The sequence below is a fragment of the Dasypus novemcinctus genome, chromosome 18 (genome assembly GCF_030445035.2).
Source record: "Dasypus novemcinctus isolate mDasNov1 chromosome 18, mDasNov1.1.hap2, whole genome shotgun sequence".
NCBI lineage: Eukaryota > Metazoa > Chordata > Mammalia > Cingulata > Dasypodidae > Dasypus > Dasypus novemcinctus.
The window spans coordinates 35,302,963-35,320,554 of NC_080690.1; the positions used below are offsets into that span (position 1 = coordinate 35,302,963).

Consider the following 17,592-nt stretch of genomic DNA (forward strand, 5'->3'; position numbering starts at 1 on the left):
GGCATGTCAGAAAAACTGAATTCTAGCGAGAAGGCAGAATAGGAAAAATCATAATGGTTTTCAAACATTTTTTAGAATGGAAATAGTAACTACCTAAATTCTATGAGATGATGGTCTATTGTGTATATAGTGGTATCAGTAAAATGAAAAAGTGAACTTGTTACAGACTAGATCTGAGGAATTAGCAATCAGTCTCCCTCATTCTTTTCATCTGTGAAGTGGAATGATAAACCAATAGTTAGAACTGTGGGAGGATATCAATAAGAGGAAGTTAGGTTAGTTAACATAAAATTCTTTTAAGTTTATAAAATTCTTTAATTTGTGGCATATCCACAAATTAACAAAGGCCACCATAAGTACTGACTGCAATCCTTCAATCCAGTCCTTGTAGCTAATATCATTCTTTGTTTTCATCAGTTTATGAAATATAGCAGGGGTAAGCAAACTATAGCGCATGGGCCAAATCCAGACCAGGGCCTATTTTTATTCATATACAGCCAGGACCATTTGCTTACATATTACCTATGGCTGTTTGGTGGCCTGGAGTTAAACATGTTCTTAATCTTAATCCAGTCCTGTGGGTGTGACCCCATTGTAAATAGGAATTTTTGATGAGGTTACTTCAATTAAGATGTGGCCCAACTGAATCAGAATGGGTCTTAATCCTATTACTGGAGGCCTTAAAGAGAAGGCTGCGCAGAGAGAAAGCCACAGGGCAAGAAACTGAGGTCAACTGAACCAGGAGGAGAAAGGAAAAGACATTGCCTTGTCTACTGCCATGTGACAAAAACCTCAAGGACCAAGGACTGCCAGCAGCCAGACCCAGAACACCATAGTCTTTGGGGACAATGCATCATCTTGCTGATGCCTTGATTCTAGACTTTTTCTAATCTCAAAACCATGAGCCAATGACTACCCATTGTTTAAGCCAACCCATTGCATAGTATTTGTTTTAGCAGCCTGAAAACTAATACAGATAGCTTTTCTACTATAATGGCAGAGTTGAAGAGTTGCAACAGAGACTTTATAGAAAATGTCTGCCCACCATGCCTGAAGTATAGTCTTGTTATCGTGATTTGTGTCAGGTGGAACATTACACTAAATGTATCATGAGATATAGTGTAGAAAAGAGTATGACTTGCTGTTAGGAAGAGATAAGAAGCAGATACACATGGCATACTGTCAAGCTAGCAACAAAGACTGCTAAAATATCTGAGGAATTTGCTCAATAATATAATGCTACAGGAGGATGACATGAACAATGATAATTCTGTTATAGACACTGGAAGACATTGTTATACTGTAGAAACGACTGTTATAATTATTTCTGATTTAGCCAGTGTTGTTTCTTAATCTTGCCTGGCATCTTTAAATTCCTTCAAGTGTGACAGCAAAAATCTAGTATTTTAAAACAGAATCATGGAGCAGATGTAGCTCAAGTGGTTGAGTTCCTGCTTCCCACGTACAAGTCCTGGGTTCAATCTCTGGTAACTCCTACCCCCACCCCCCCAAAAAAAAACCCAACCAAACAGAATCATGAGTATGAAAAATGTTGAGAAACCACTGTTTTAAACCATCACCTCATCCCTCAACTCTAATTTATCTGGACATTTGACTAATCCTTAATTAACCTGTGATCTAGAGTTCTGTACACATTTATGAAAATAAAAATGCTAAATTAAATCCAAAGATGAAAAGAGTCTTTTTATTTCCAAAGACATGAGACCTCTACAAATAAAATTATTCCAAACTAGTGACATATACCAGGCTTTAGAATGTGAAAGAAATATTTCTATTGGATCTTCAAATCACCTGTCGTCAAATACCTGAGAATCAAAAAGAACATGTTAGAGAGCAGATGTAGCCCAAGTGGTTGAATGCCTGTGTCCCACGTACGAGGTCCTGGGATCAATCCCTGGTACCTCCTAAAAAAAAAAAAGAAAGAAAAGAACAGGTCAGGAGGAGCTGAATAGATAGTGTATTTTTTAATGACAAATTGAGAGAAAAGCCATTATAAAGTATTTGAAGCCTAGCCAAGAATGTTGGTTGGAAAAAAGAATAACTGAATGGTGGAAGAATATTCAGGCCTCCCTGCACCTTCAAAATACCAACCACATTAGACTTGGGGGATATATCTGGAGAAGAAAAAAAGGGGAAAGGAGAATAAAGTCGGAAGGGCAAAGGGGTAGGACTCATGGAAGCAGTTTGCCCTGCAAGAATTTATTGCTACTGAAAAAGCAACAGGAACACCTCGCCCTCTTTGTTTCCCACCCTTCCTCCCCACTCCACCCCAATCAAGTTGATCAAGATAAACTATGTTGAGAGAAACAAACTGAAGCTACTGAATTTCTTTGCTTTTCCCATCAACTACTTCCCAGCTAAATCACTTTAAGACTGTGAAACTGGCCTAGTGTGGAAACGAGCATTTATACAGGGTGTGGCAACAATTGCACAATTCAGCTTCTCACAAAAAGCAATTCTTCACAGGTGCAGACATGTAATGTGAAAAGACAGAAAAACAAAGACAGGGAGGGAGGGAAGAAGGGAGAAAGGAAGGAAGCAAGGAAGCAAGGAAGCAAGGAAGGGAAGGAAGATTGGTCAAATGCTTTACTCATTAATTTTCCAGACTATTTTATTTGTCAGTATGTTGGAGATGAAAAGAAAAGTGCTTTAAAGAACAGCTTATGGTCTATATATCAAGCTAAGCTACACCATACAAAGTGGAGAAAACTCAGAAATGATATGGGAGCAGATGAAGCAGTCCATGCAGAAATGTGAAACACCAAATTGGCTGTGAACGCTCACCAGTCTCCTTACTGCCTGAAGCTATTTGTCTTGCACTAGTGCAGAGTGAGTTAACATAGCTAGATAGGGATTCAGATTGCCCTAGTCCAGGAATCAAATGTATTTATCATGTGACAGAGGGACTGCAATCTATGCATGTTTGTACTTTGTGAAAAATTCTTCACAGAGAAGCTATTTTAATCCTTGGTTTATACTTCCTTCCCAACTCCCAAATTGCCTATACTTACCAGTGCTTAGAAACAATGGGATTGTTGGCAGATATCATCAGTCATCAAAAGACAGAGCTGGTATCTTAACAATTCTGTAACTGCTAGCTATGACAGTTTGACACCTGAAGGACAGGACAACCTCCACGGATATTATTTTTAATTTTGATTAAAAATCTGGGTGAGCACAATGATTAAGATGTGCTGTCAACTTCCTCCTTGGTTCTTGTTTCATGTTCTTTCCCATTTCCTTATCTCCTGTCCTTGTTTGTATGTCCTTGCCATACTCCTTCCTGTCAAAAAATTCATGTTTATAGAAACTTTATTTAAGATCACTTGTATTGTTTCTAGAGCCATAGAAGATGCTATATAAATCTTACAAAAAGACTAGCAAATAATACAAGTGAAGAGGCATGTCTAATTCCCTAACTTGCACATTTATATCCAACAATTTACTTCTTCCTTCTCCTAAATCTTCATTATACTTTATGGTAGTACCACTCAAGTGATACATTATCACTTCATGGACAAGGAAATATTATTTTTATGTTGCAAGCAAGCCCAGAAGAGAAGCTTGGGTGTTACATATAGAAGGTTGCTTAACAGCATCATGTTAAAAAATAGTTCATCTATGAGGTTACAGAAGAAGTCATTAGGACCCTAAGTGTGCACTGGGACAAAAGGAAAAAATAACTCTGCCCTGGTTTCTATCAACAAACTATAATTTCTTTGCAAAATGTCCTTTTCCATAAATAGAAGGAAATACTTCTCAACTCATTTTATGAGGCCAGCACAAATCTCTTATAAATATATAGATGTAAGAATCCTCAACACAATTTTAGAAATAAAATCCAGTAACATATAAAAAGAATGATACATTATGACCAATTGGAGTTTATCTTGGAAATGCAAGGCTAGTTCAACATACAAAATCCAACCAATGTTATTTAAATAATGGAAAATAATAAATGTTGGTAACATGCAGAGAAATACGAACCCTTACGTATTGCTGGTGTGAATGTAAAATGCTGCAGCTACTGTGGAAAATAGTTTGGTGGTTCCTCAGAAAGTTAAACATATCATTACCATGTGAAACAGCAGTTCCATTTCTAGGTATATACCCAAAAGTTTGGAAAACAGGGACTTGAACAGATATTTGTACATCATCATTCATAGCAGTTTTATTTACAGTAGCCAAAAGGTGGAAGCAAACCAAAGGATTCACCAACAGATGAAACGATAAAATGTGGTATATACATACAATGGAATATTATTCATCTAAAAAAAGGAAAGATATTACAACATGGATGAATTCTGAAAACGTCATATTGAGGGAAATAAGCAAGACACAAAAGGACAAATATTATATGATTTTATTTATATGAAATACCTAGATTAAGCAAGTACTAGAGATAGATAAGAGAGTTATTGTTTAATGGGTACAATGTTTCTGTTTGGGGTGATAAAAAAGTTTTGGTAATGGATGGTGGTGTTGGTAGTTCAAAATAGTGAATGTAATTAATATCACTGCATTGTTCACATAAAAGTCATTAAATTGGGGAAATTTTGTGTGATATATGTTATTAGAATAACAATTTTTTAAAAGTGTAATTAACCATCTTAACAGACTAAAGAAGAAAATTCACATAATCATATCAATATATGTAGAAAGATCATTTGACAAAATTCAACATCCATGCTTGACAAAAACTCTAGCAAACTAAGAAAAGAAGATAATTTCCTTACCTTGATAAGGGGTATCTACAAAAAAACACACAAACATTACAGCTAATATCACAGTTAATGGGAGAAGACTGAATGCTTTTCCTTAAAACCAGAAACAAGGCATGAATCTCAGGTCTCAACACTCCTATTCATCATTGTACTGGAAGTCTTTGTTGGTGCAATAAGGCAAGAAAAAGAAAGAAAGGGTTTACAAGTTGGAAAGGAAGAAATAAAATGGTCTCTCTTCATAGATGACATATTATCTACATATAAAAGGCCATGGAATCTATAAAAAAGGTTTCTAGAACAAATAAATGAATTTAGCAAGATCACAGAATCTAAGGTTAATATACAAAAATCTATTTTATTTCTGCATACTAGCAAGAAACAATTAGAACTGGAAATTTAAAAACAATAGTATTTACAAAAGCACCAACAAAACATTGGAATATTCAGGTATAAATCTAACAAGATACATGCAGGATCTGTATGCTAAAAACAACAAAACATTTATGAAAGAATCCAAATATATCTAAAGAAATGAAGAGATATATTGTGTTTGTGTAGTAGAAGAATCAATATTGTTAAGATGTCAGTTCCCTCTAATTTGAACTACAGAATCAATGCAATATCAATCAATATCCCACCAGAATTTTTTCAAGATAATTCTAAAATTTATCAAGATAATTCTAAAATTTTTATGGAAAGGGAAAAGAACTAGAATAGCCAAATCAATTTTGAAAAGGAAAAACAAAGAGGATACATACTCTCTGATTACAAGACTTGCAATAAAGCTACAGTAATGAAAATAGTGTGGTCCTAGTGAAAGAAAAGAAAATAGATCAATGAACAATTGATCAATGACCAAATATGGTCAAATGAATATTTTTCTTTTTAATACAGCTATGCATAACTTTTTAAAATAATTATTGAGGTGAAATTCACACAGCAAAATTAATCATTTTAAAGTGAACAATTCAGAGGTTCAATTGATTTGTAACTAAGGTGCAAAGACAATTAAGTGAAGAAAGGATCGTTTTTTCAACATGTGGTACTGGAATAATCAGACAACCATATACAAAACAAAAACAAAAACAAACAACCTTGACTGATACCTCACATGCTATTCAAAAATTAGCTCAATAAGGATCATAGACCTAAATGTAAACTTAAAACTATAAAACATTTAGAAGAAAATCTTTATGACCTTGGAGTAGGCAAAGAGTTCTTACAGCACCAAAACATAATTCATTAAAAAAACACCTATAAATTGGACATTATCCAAATTACAGCGCAGCAGTTATACTCCTAAGATACTTGCCTAAGTGAAATGAAAACCTACATCCACATCAAAAAACCTACGTATGAATTATTAAAACAGGTATATTCATAATTGTCTCAAATTGGAAACAAACCAAATATTCCTCAACCGGAGAACAGATAAATGAACTATGGTACACCCATATAATAGAATACTACTCTGTAATAAAAAGGAACAAAGTACTGATAGATGCAACAACATGGCTGAATTTCATATACATTAAGCTAAATGAAAGAAGCCAGACTCAAGAGAATACATAGTGTATGAATCCAAGTTTGTGACATTCTGGTAAAAACTAAACTATAGGGACAGAGAACAGATTAGTGACTGCCAGGGGTTAAGGGTAGGGAAGGGAATGACTACAGAGGTATAGCACAGGAAATTGTTTTTGGAATTGTCTCACATCTTGAAAGTGTTGGTAGTTACATGACTCTACGCATTTTTCAGAACTAAAGAACTGTAACCAGAAGAGTGAATTTTACTCTCAATTTCATTTATTAAGAAACAAATTTTTAAAAAAATAGAGAATTTGAAACTTTGCCACATTTTTCCTAAGGAAACTTTTTGACAATTCAAATTTTCTAACTGCAAGTACTTGCACATTTATAAACAGCAAACTGTACCCTCAATATAATGGTAAGTGGCCAAATTTCAATCAAAATTTTTTTTCTTAAAGGTCATTTTGAAAATAAACCTTTTTAGTCTTCATACATTTTGGAGGAAGTCCAGAATCCTTGAGAACAGGCTGGTACTAGACCCCTAGTCATCAATGTATATGTTTATACAGTGTATAAGTAAGCTTTCCCAATTCCATACTACAAATGTGCTTTTATGGTCATACAATTTAATTATGACTTGGTGTTTAAAAGAAATAGACACTATCATAAATATTGTAATACACACATATATAATTTATTATAATAACAATAATAAGCAAAACTATGCAGTTAAACCCAGTTTTGCTTCTTCTTACACTGCCCTAATAAGTTTATGAAATGCAATTGATTAGTGGTCTTTGGGAACTGATAAAGCAAAAATACTTACATGTCAAATTTTAAGTTTTAACATACCCTATCAAAGAGTGCAAAAAGTTGTCTCAACACATCTGAAACAGGCAACTTTAAATACTCGGCAAATTCTTCAATTCCAATTCTTCCTCCTTTTGAGGAACTTGCAATAGCTGCATATTCATCCAAATGCTTACGAATACCATCCCAATCTAATCTAAACAAAGGATTATAAAAAGATGTTATCAACCCTTTACATTTCACATGGACTTATATGAACACTGTTTTATTAAAGTATCTAAGGGAAAATGTCAAATTTGAAAAGGAGAATAAAATAGGTAATTTAAGGTACATATCCAACATGAATGCAGACATTTAATTTTAAAAGGATATTAGCATAACTGATTAACTGATAATTATCCCAAATATCTGAAAAAAAGTAACTGAGCAGAAAAGCAATGTAGTAGAATACTAAATGACTTCTTAGAAGAAAATAAGAAAGCTAATTTTAATCCAAACATTACTTAGTGAGTCAATAGTACTTATTGAGTTGTTATAAAATAAATGACAATTCTGGCTTCCAAGGAATTTTCAGGCTTATGATAAAGTCAGAATTCACATTTCACAAAATGTTGTATTAGAGTGATTCATTAGGCTATATGCACTGCCCCCAATATTAGTTATAGGAAAAATCAGGATGATAAAACACTGGAAAAGACACTGAAGTTAATATCACATTCTGTTTTTGCCTTGAAGAATCAAACAGGTGACCTAACACATAATTTTTCTGTAACCAATTTCAATGTCTATTGACAATGTTGGATTTTACTCAAGACTTGTGTTTCTGGAAAACAGCAAAGTTTAAGAAATCCCTCTATCCTTTGTGTTTCTGAAAGCCTCTTATTATAAAGAATCCCTCTTCCCCATATAACAGATAAAACTCACAGATGCCCTCCTTGTTTATCTAGGACATGGCTGGACACAGACCCTCCACATTCCCATTTTTTGTCTCATAAATGATTAGCTGAATTACTTGTACCCACTCATCTACTGGAACAAAATGGTTGTTAATCAAACTTTGGTTAAGATTTTCTCCTCCTCCCATTCCCTTAAACTTTGGTCTACCCTAAGCCTGAACTAGCATATAGTTTCACTTTAAGTGTTCCTCCCAGAATTAGGCTGACCTCAGTGTAAAATATTCTTAGATCTACTATCTGTTCATGCTAACCATTCTTCCCACTTCCTTACAGCTAGTTCCTCCCTCTCTGTAAAAGAAAAACCCTTTTTGGTTAACTCTTGACACACTTTTTGCTTAACTCTTGACATGTTTGCAGATCTTATAGTCAGAGCGTTTTTCCTATTGCACCAGTCACTTCCCTCTGTTGCAATAGTCCTTTCCCTTTTAAAATAATCCTTTCAAATAAAATCTCTCCTTACCATGTCAGGATTTGTTTTTATTTAACACTATCTAAACATTCAAATCTAAAGAAATATTGTGAGCATAACATCAAAACAATAAGTGAAACATTTTTGCTATCTAGAAAATATGTATTACCTATTAATATTGAACTTTGATATAGTAACTGATTCTGTTGGGCTTCTTCCTACAGAGGAATCCAAGGCCTATTAAGTCCTATAAATTGCACAAGTCCCTAATAGGGTCAAAATAGAATGAACTGTAGTAAGAGGAAAGCTTGAGGGTTATACCTTTTGTACTAGATAGTGCAAAGGAATATTATATATGGCTTAAGATCTTAAAAACACAAAAGAATAGTTGTTTTTTTTTTAAATTAGGTGTACGGGGGTAAAGGGTAGGTCTAGGAAGTTTTTAAAATTCACTGATGGTTAGAACTGTTATTCTAAAAGTCAATTCATATTTCATATGTGAAGTTCTGACCACTATATGGCAGCACCTTCTTCTTAAGGTATCCTTCTCAAAAGATGGCAGGACTGACTCATTCCTCTGAGCCATTTCTAAAAATAGGGGAACCTGTGCTGATCCACATTTACTTTCCTGGTCTCCTCCTGTGACCAAACACTTATCTTTAAGTTAACTTCCCTGAGAAAATGAAACTAGATGAACTAAATGGGAAATAAATTCCTAGCCCTGGCTTCCCTAGAAAATGCCACATGGGTCCTAAAGTAAAGCATTAATAAAGCAAGTGAGAATAAACATCTTTATGAAAGTGTAATGTTTTAAAATATACTTACTTCAATTTCCGGCTAATTTTAGTAAATTCCACTAACCCCGCTTCCATAGGCAATGTTAGTTGTCCTGCTGAAATCATCAATCTGCAGTCTTCATAGGTATGATCTGTTACTGGTATTCCCAGAGCACTAAAAGTATTAAAATGCAAACTGAAATCCAATTTTTAAAAAAAAGGTAATGGCTTTTCATGAGGCCTGAATTGGTCAACAAGCCACAGCAAATGGAAAGGATTAACTATTAATACTTTTTAAACAAGTAGCCCTATTTTTTCTTGCCGAAGAGTCTTATTTCTCTACTTCTTCCCTAACTTATTATACCCTGAGTTAACCTCCTTATGTTTGCATGCTTCTGTGCAGTTAATCATTTTCATTTTGTATTTTACCTAGAACAATAATAGTTCATTTGCATCTCACAGAAAGTAATTATTACACTTAGGTTCAAGTCCCAAAGGACTTTTTTAAAAACCTGTGGACCCTGTGGCACTTAACCTAAGCCTCCATTTTCTCATCTGTACATAGGAATAATGCCTACTCTACTTGCTCTACTGGTTACTGTAAGGACAGAATAAGAATGCATAAGGAAGCACTGTGTAAACAGATAAGTAGTGTTTGTACATATTAAGAGTGATCAATCTATACAAAGCTCTAGCCATATGCATCTTATCATCTTTTAAAAATGGAGATCACCTTCTTGCTACAAAACAATCTTCTGAAAATATTGAAGAGAACTGATTATAGGCTAACATTTCTTCCAAACCTAAATATCTTCCATCCTTAAAAGAGAGCATAATCTCTACTATCTCCTTCTTGCTCAGAGACCAGTGTTAGGGAACTAGATTTGAAAATATATTTTTAAATAAGAACTGAGTACTGAGAAGAAAGGGTATGCAGAACATCCCTCTTCACTATATTATGGTTCACAAATATTCAGTAAAAATCATAAAATTATGTCTTCGACTATATTTGATTTTGTTAAATCATTCTTGGAACATTAAATTTCAAATGAATGTAATCAGGATGAAATATTTTTTCCACAATTAGGCAATTTTGATTAATAAACACTTTCATGTAAGAATATTATATATAAGATGGAAATAAAATTTAAATTATTTCAGGAATTAAGAGCTTGGGTTTGGGAACAGGAAATGTGGATTTGAGTCCCAGCCTAGACACTAATACCTAGTATGATTTGGGGCAAATTACTTACCACTCGTAGTCTCAGTTTCCGCCCTTACCTCATAGAGTTGTTTTGAGGAGTATGTCAGATGACACCAGTAAAGAGACCAGCACAGTACTTAGGATATACTAAGCACTTAAAAAATATTTATTAGTAGATGTACCACCACTATCTTATATCTACTTTGCACTTCACCATTTTCAAAATGCTTTTGTCATGTATTTTCCTACTTGAGTCTCATAATAACCAAAACTATGAAAAAGACCAGGCAAGACCTATTTTCCCATTTGACACAGGAAAGGGTGCCTTGGAAAGTTGTCCAAGAATGTATAGCTAATAAATGTCTTTTTTACACTTTATCCAAGGCCCTTATAATTTATTCCTCCAAATTCAGAGAAAGACTGCCTAAATAATTTTTTTCTGTGTTTTTAGGAACATTTTGGGAAGCTGACATAACTGATGTAAAATCTCTTGGTTTCAAACACCTTAATTCCTAACTTTTGGATATAAGCAGGTATGATGATATAAGGAAGAAAGATAAAACAATGTAAAAGCAAATTTTATAGCTGGTCTAGAAACTAGATAAAACCAGCATATCTATTACCCATATACACATAGCAGCCTAAAGCAGTTGCTATACACTTAAGCTTTTTTTGCTGAGCACTTAAACATTTATTCTTTTCTGAAAAAAGGTTATTCTTCTGTGATATCTGTATCTACCTACCTACCTACCTACCTACCTACATCAATTTTGCTATAAAGCCATGCTCCATGACCTTAAATTCAGAGTTCTCATTGAATTTTTACTAAGAGAATAAATACTGCTGGCCCATTAGCTCAAAACCTAATACTGAGAATGATGGAGAGAGGCAGTACCTGGGGAGAGACTGCATCCCAGGAGGGTTCTGAGATTCCTGGGTGGCAGTTATAGTATAACACATTCTTTTATTACAAGGCAGAGGATGATTTATCTAGTCAGAAAAGTGGCTGATTAAAGCTCCCTTAATTGCAGGCAAATATTTGCTTTTGGTTGTACAGGTTCTAAATCCCAAATTACACCCATTCCATAATGGGGGCAATTTTTTCCTTTTTCTATGCATCTTTTCCCTTGCAGGCTTTCTCCTTCTTGGTGCTACAATGTTAATGTCAATGAAACACCCAGCCTCAGACTTCTCCATCACAAATGAGGGGAGAGAAGGTTGGTCATGGCAGAAACCATTGAGACCCTGACAAGGCTGTGGCTAACAGTGAGTGGCCAGCCTGGGAGAATTCACCTTGTGGAAGGCACTGCCTTATTTCTTCAGGTTATTGTACCTCCTGGCAAAATTGTATTGTAGCCTCCTGGCTGCAGATGAGGAAAATATTTATAAATTGTCTCTGGGCACTCTATTTTACTTACCAAAATGAGTTGCAGAATGTAGCTCCCAGAAGAAAGCATTAAAACTATGTTAAATGCCATTTACCAGTAATTAAATTATTTACTGATCATAATTACATATAGACACTTACTCTGCCATAAAACTCCGGACTCTACTGGCAAAAAGGACAGGATCGTTTTTTTCTTCATCATTAGGTACTTGAACAGGCATAAACTGAAAGACAAATATACCTTTCCATAACTATCCTTAGGCCTAAAGCATTAAGTGTTAAATAAATTAATTTCAAACTATTAATCTTTGTATTAAATCCTCTATCTTTCTAGAGCATGGGTTACATGATGTAATCGAAAAAACTCTGAGCTTGTACTCAGGACATCTGTATCAAAATCTTGGCTCTTTCTGTGTGATAACTAGTATGTCATTTAAATTTTGGGAACTGTCTTCTCAACTCTCTATATAAAGAGAGCTCTCATGGGCTATTTCCCTTGGTTGTTGGGAAGATGAAATGAGGCTATGTCTGTGGAGGAATTTTTGAGGTTGTAAAGCTGTAGCTACTAAGATTCTTACTCTCAGAGCTGCATTGGCTACCACCCCCTACTGCCTTTCGTGAAAACACTGTTGTCTTTTTATTTTTTTTACCTTTTATAATTTATCTTCTCTATCCTTCCTAATGTCAACCACATTTAAAAAAATCATTTGAAAAAACTTTAAATTTTGTCATTTCTTTTGCTTTCATTTTTTTTAACCTTGGTATTGGCTTTCTAGCTTTGGCTTAACATCAGTTTTTGCTTTATCATATTTAATTTTATTTTCTCTGCATTTGATATTCAAGTGATGCCTCATGATGCCTCATTTGTACTGTCCTTGTTTTTATTTATAGTTTTCTAACATTAACGTGGTTTTGATGCTATTTTCAAGTCATTACATCTTTTCAAGTTCCATGATAGCAAAGTTTAAAAGACCCCATTCCTTCTCTAAAGGAGATCATATTTTAATGGAAGAGATCAACACATGGATAACCCCGTGTGCTAATTATCACTACCTTCATTATCCCCAATTACAGAAACATAATGAACTCCTTCAGTTATACAGTTCACACGGCCAAGGTTCAGCCAAAGGTCTGTCAGTTTTTAAAATCTTTGCTCCCCAACTAAACTATCCTTCCTGGAATATGAGAGTGAGGGGAAAGAATGATTAATTTTGCTAGGAGTCAGGGGAAAAAGTAGCCAAGAAAAGCTTTCAGAAGAGCTAACATGCCTGATCTTGATTTTTAAGAGTAAATATGATTTCACCAATAGCTACCATTTATTGAATTGTAACTATGAACCAGGTACCATGCTAGGTGCTTTACATGTGTAATTTCATTTCACTAATCCCTCCCAATTTTAATCATAAGGCATTGAAGTTCACAAGAATTCAATGATTTGCCCAAGGTCTCATGACTCAGTTTCATTCCACAAATATTGCTCAAGCACCTGTTATGTGCCAGGCACTGTCCTGAGCCCTGAAGACAATACAGTGAATGGTACCTGCCCTCAAGAAGTTTCCATGCAGTGGGGCAGAAAGACTTAGGAACACAGAATTTACGTTATAGCGAGTTAAGTCCACTGATAATAGCTATCATCTACTAAGCAACACTCTATTGAGTACTTTATATTAAGGGCTTTATCTCATTAATTCTCTCAACAATTCCTTGAGGAAGGTAGTACCATTTCCACTTAATAGATGGCCAATCTGGCTCGAAAAGCTTGAAGAGATTAAACAATATAGCCAAGGCCACAAACAAGGGGTGGTGCCACAATGTGAAAGAAAATGAAAGATTTTTATTAAAAACCACTTTTGGAGTGTGCCAAACGCATGCTATGGACCATGGTTGGTCATAATAGTCTGATGATATTATCTCATAATCTGTAAGAAATATTCCACCATGGTGTGGTGTGCTGGTGAAAGGGTGTTGTACGGGAATTCTACACATGTATATGATTGTTTTTTAAGTTCACAACCTCTATAATAAAAATATATTTTAAAAAATAATAGGTGGGTTGGGGGAAAATACATCAAATGTAAGATACAGACTATAGTTAGTAGCAATATTTTAACAATGCTCTTGCATAGTTTGTAACAAATGTTTCACAACAATGCAAGGTATTGGTGGTGGGGTGATGTATAGGACCCCTGTATAATGTTATGCATGTTTATTTTATAAGTTCACAACTTTTACTATATACTTATTATGTATGTTCATGTATGAATGATACACTTCAATTTTAAAAAACACAATACTTTTGGATTCATATGGACCTGGTTTCAAATCTTGTTAATCACGTCAAGAGGCCTACCCACAATGGTGACTCAGATAAGAAGTTTAGGTATGGGAGTAACATGATCAGGTCCAAGTTTTTCAGCAGTAACTTCAGTGGTGGGGAGTGGATGCAAAGAAGAGTAAGCTGATAAGAGCAGAGAGAACCCCTGGAAGCTACTGCAATTGCCCTATAAGAGTCAGCAAGACCATGAATACAGCAAATGAGGATGAAGAGGACAGCATGGATACAAGTAACATTTCAAAGATAAAATGGATAGGAATTACAGACTAAGGGGATATATGTCATTTTACTTTTCACATTTATTAACTTCTTCTCCAAGGGAGCAGTGCCATGTTGTGGAAAGAGCACCAAGGCTATAGTTTTTGCCTTAGCACTGCTGTGAGATCCTGGAAAAGTCATTAAAATTTTATGAGCTTCAGCTCCCTCTTCCATCAAATGAGGAAGTTTGACTAGTTGATCTCTAAGGACTTTTCCAGCTAGAATTCAGTGTCTGGCTTTCAATTTAGCATCCAGTTATTCTTTAAGATAGAAAAATAAACTAAGCCACCAGAGGTCCCCACATCACTTACATTTCCAGAACAAAAAAACAATCTTTGCACATAAATGATCTTTACAAATAAATATTTCCAAACATTTCCTTCATCCCGGTCTGGTAAAAAGCTCTTATATTGCTTAGTAGGAAACCCAAAGAAGAAAATATTAAGGTAAAATCAAATAGTCATAAAATCTCCAGCAAAAACAGTATAAGGGATTAAAGTTTTAAATTGCCATATAATTCCTCATTTAAAAAAAAAAAAGCCAAATGGCCATTTATAATACACTTGATTTGTAGGTCATAAAAGTGGATACAGAAAAAAACCTCAAAAATAAATTGCTGTTACACTGTTAAGTAAACATAATACAATGAACTACGGCTTTGGTTCCTATCAGTGCAGGTAATATTTTCCATGAAATGATTTTTAATAACGCTCATATTGGCATGGCATTTTGTTCTTGGGCAAAAAATTCCACTGAGAGTACAAAATAATTAAAAGTCTGGAAATAACACTCACAGTTCTCAGAGCCCCCCATGCCTCCTGCAAATCATTTCAATGGAAATTCTAATAAAAAGTCACCTCTCCTAGAATAAGGCTTTGCCCTCTACATTGCATTTCCATTTTGTATGAAGTCATTCAAGGCTCACAGTATGAACATGCCCTTTATTTGGTGAGGAAAATAAATTAAAGAGGGGGGAACATGATTGCCATTATCTATTACTGTCCTTAAACATGTATCTAAATTTCCCAGTGATTTCAGGATCTCATGTTTTCCTGTCCACCCTTCATCTTCTCTCTTTTCCCTCCATAGCCACACTGATGACTACCTGCCATCCTGATTTCCTAATCACTTCACCTGACTACAGACAGTCTCAAGTCCACCTCAGACACAGAAACAAACATACCACAAGTTTTCCATTCAGTTTCGTCTCGTTATCCACTAGCGTATACTTCTCCCCTAACCTAGCAGAGACTGTGAGATCCTAGTGTCTACCTTCAGGACCTATGGTCCCTCTTTATCCCCTTCCTTCTGGTATCATCTGCCTGCTACCTACACTGGACTTCAGCGTCAGACGTTTCCATATGGCCTGTCTAAGTCACCTAGAATTTCTTACTTTTGCTGCCTTCACAATGCCAATTACAAATCCTTGGTCACTCCGGCTGATGCTGCCAGAAGAGACCACAGAGCAATGTTAAGGAAAGTTACAAAACCCCACTGATTGAGGCTACCTCAAATTCATGCTAACTTTCATGAATGGCTCACAGCTGCTTGAAAATTATTTTATTTTCCCAAGGTGATCATACTGCTCCCAAATATAACAAGTTTTTTTTCCTTAGTTTTGTTCTGCCTTAAGTTCTCCTTTTCTCTTTTTAACACATGCAGGTATGTCCAAATGTGTGATCTTAACATTGAGTCTATTTCTTTCCTGTCTATGTGATAGGAGAGGATCATGTTACCCAACTCCAATTGAACCTCATGGTTGCCTGGCAGTTTTTTTTCTCAGTGGCCTGCTGCCATCATATTGTAGGATTTTGAATACTTTTCCATACTTCTCAAATGCAATCACACTTTAATCTCTTTCTCCCTGGCCCAATGGCACTTCACTTTCAACTCCTGTAAGAAGTCAACCTATGTGAACTTCTTCAATTTCCTTCTCCATTGCATCTGAGCCTGAAGCCACTGTTCCATTCCCCTCCCCACAAAAAATATTCTCTGAATCTACTCTGCACCATCTTGTCACAGATGAGGAGACTAACTGATGTGTTTCCAGACTAATACCTCATCTGTGGTTTTGGTCCCACAGCCTCCGAACTCCTCTTGGACCATCAACTGTCTATAGGATAAAGTCAAAATTCTTCAGCCTGTTATTTAAGGCTATCCAGGACTGGTCCTAGACAAGAAAGCTCAGCACCAGTAAAACTGGTTTATTCGTTGTTTCCTGACCACATCAAGCACATTACTTTCTGCTAAATTAATGATGCTGAGAAGAAGGAAGACAAGAGTAATGATACCACAATTAATATCTTCTTATTTTTCCTAGTAACAAAAAAGGATTTTAAAGGGTCAACCTTAACAAATGTATGTTCTAGTTCTTTCCATTACTCTTCTTTTCAATCTTCAAAGAGAGAAAACACAAAAGGAAGATATTTGTGAACAGCATTTCCTGCTTCCTTTCTAAAAAGAACAGAAACATCTAGATGACATGGCAAATGAAAGTTAATGTTTAGTGAAACACTTACCATGTGCCAGCACATATGTAAGCTTATTAAACCCTTACAACCTTATAAATAGGTGCTATTAGCTCCCATTTTAATGGTGAGAAAACAATAGGCTTAGGTTTAAATAATTTGCTAAAGTATATACTGGTACGTAGTGGCACAATTGGAGTAAAAACCCCAACAAATATTTTTTTTTATAATACTCCATTTCTCTACTGCTACCTATAAAGCCTAGAATTCTACAAAGTTTCAGAAGAAATTATTTTTGTTAGAACAAGTATATATGTGTGTATTGGTGTGACAGAGATTTTCTAAAAGGCCCTTTTTGATTAAAATTACAAATTATTTTAGTATATTTGGATATTTAAATAAACTATATAAATGTACTTGAACTTTCCCTATGTAATTAACTCTTTGGAGATTTTAAACATGAAACAGGTCTATAGATGATGATCATAGCACTAATTATTAATTACAAACATTTCCTAACTCAGAAATTCTTGTTTTCTGAATGAAAAATAAACTCCCCTTCTATTGCCCTCCATTAAGTATTTTAGGCCTAATGCTCCCCATTATATGTACACTGAAAGTTTTGCAAAGAAATTTTCCTAAAGCAAAATATTTCTACATACATGCAGATAAATCATTTTTATGTATACATAATATGTTAGATGGCTTTTAAAA

At 34.9% G+C, this 17,592-nt stretch overlaps 1 protein-coding gene across 1 annotated transcript in view; it reads right to left on the reverse strand.

Moving 5' to 3' along the window:
- Window positions 1–17,592, reverse strand: part of LPCAT2 (lysophosphatidylcholine acyltransferase 2) — an 80,408-nt gene that overhangs the window by 21,952 nt on the left and 40,864 nt on the right. The window contains exons 9-11 of the mRNA XM_004455053.5: window positions 11,959–12,041; window positions 9,276–9,401; window positions 7,128–7,281 (exon numbers count right to left, since the gene is read on the reverse strand). Of these exons, the coding sequence (XP_004455110.1) occupies window positions 7,128–7,281; window positions 9,276–9,401; window positions 11,959–12,041 (363 nt within the window). The remainder of the gene's footprint in view (window positions 1–7,127; window positions 7,282–9,275; window positions 9,402–11,958; window positions 12,042–17,592) is intronic.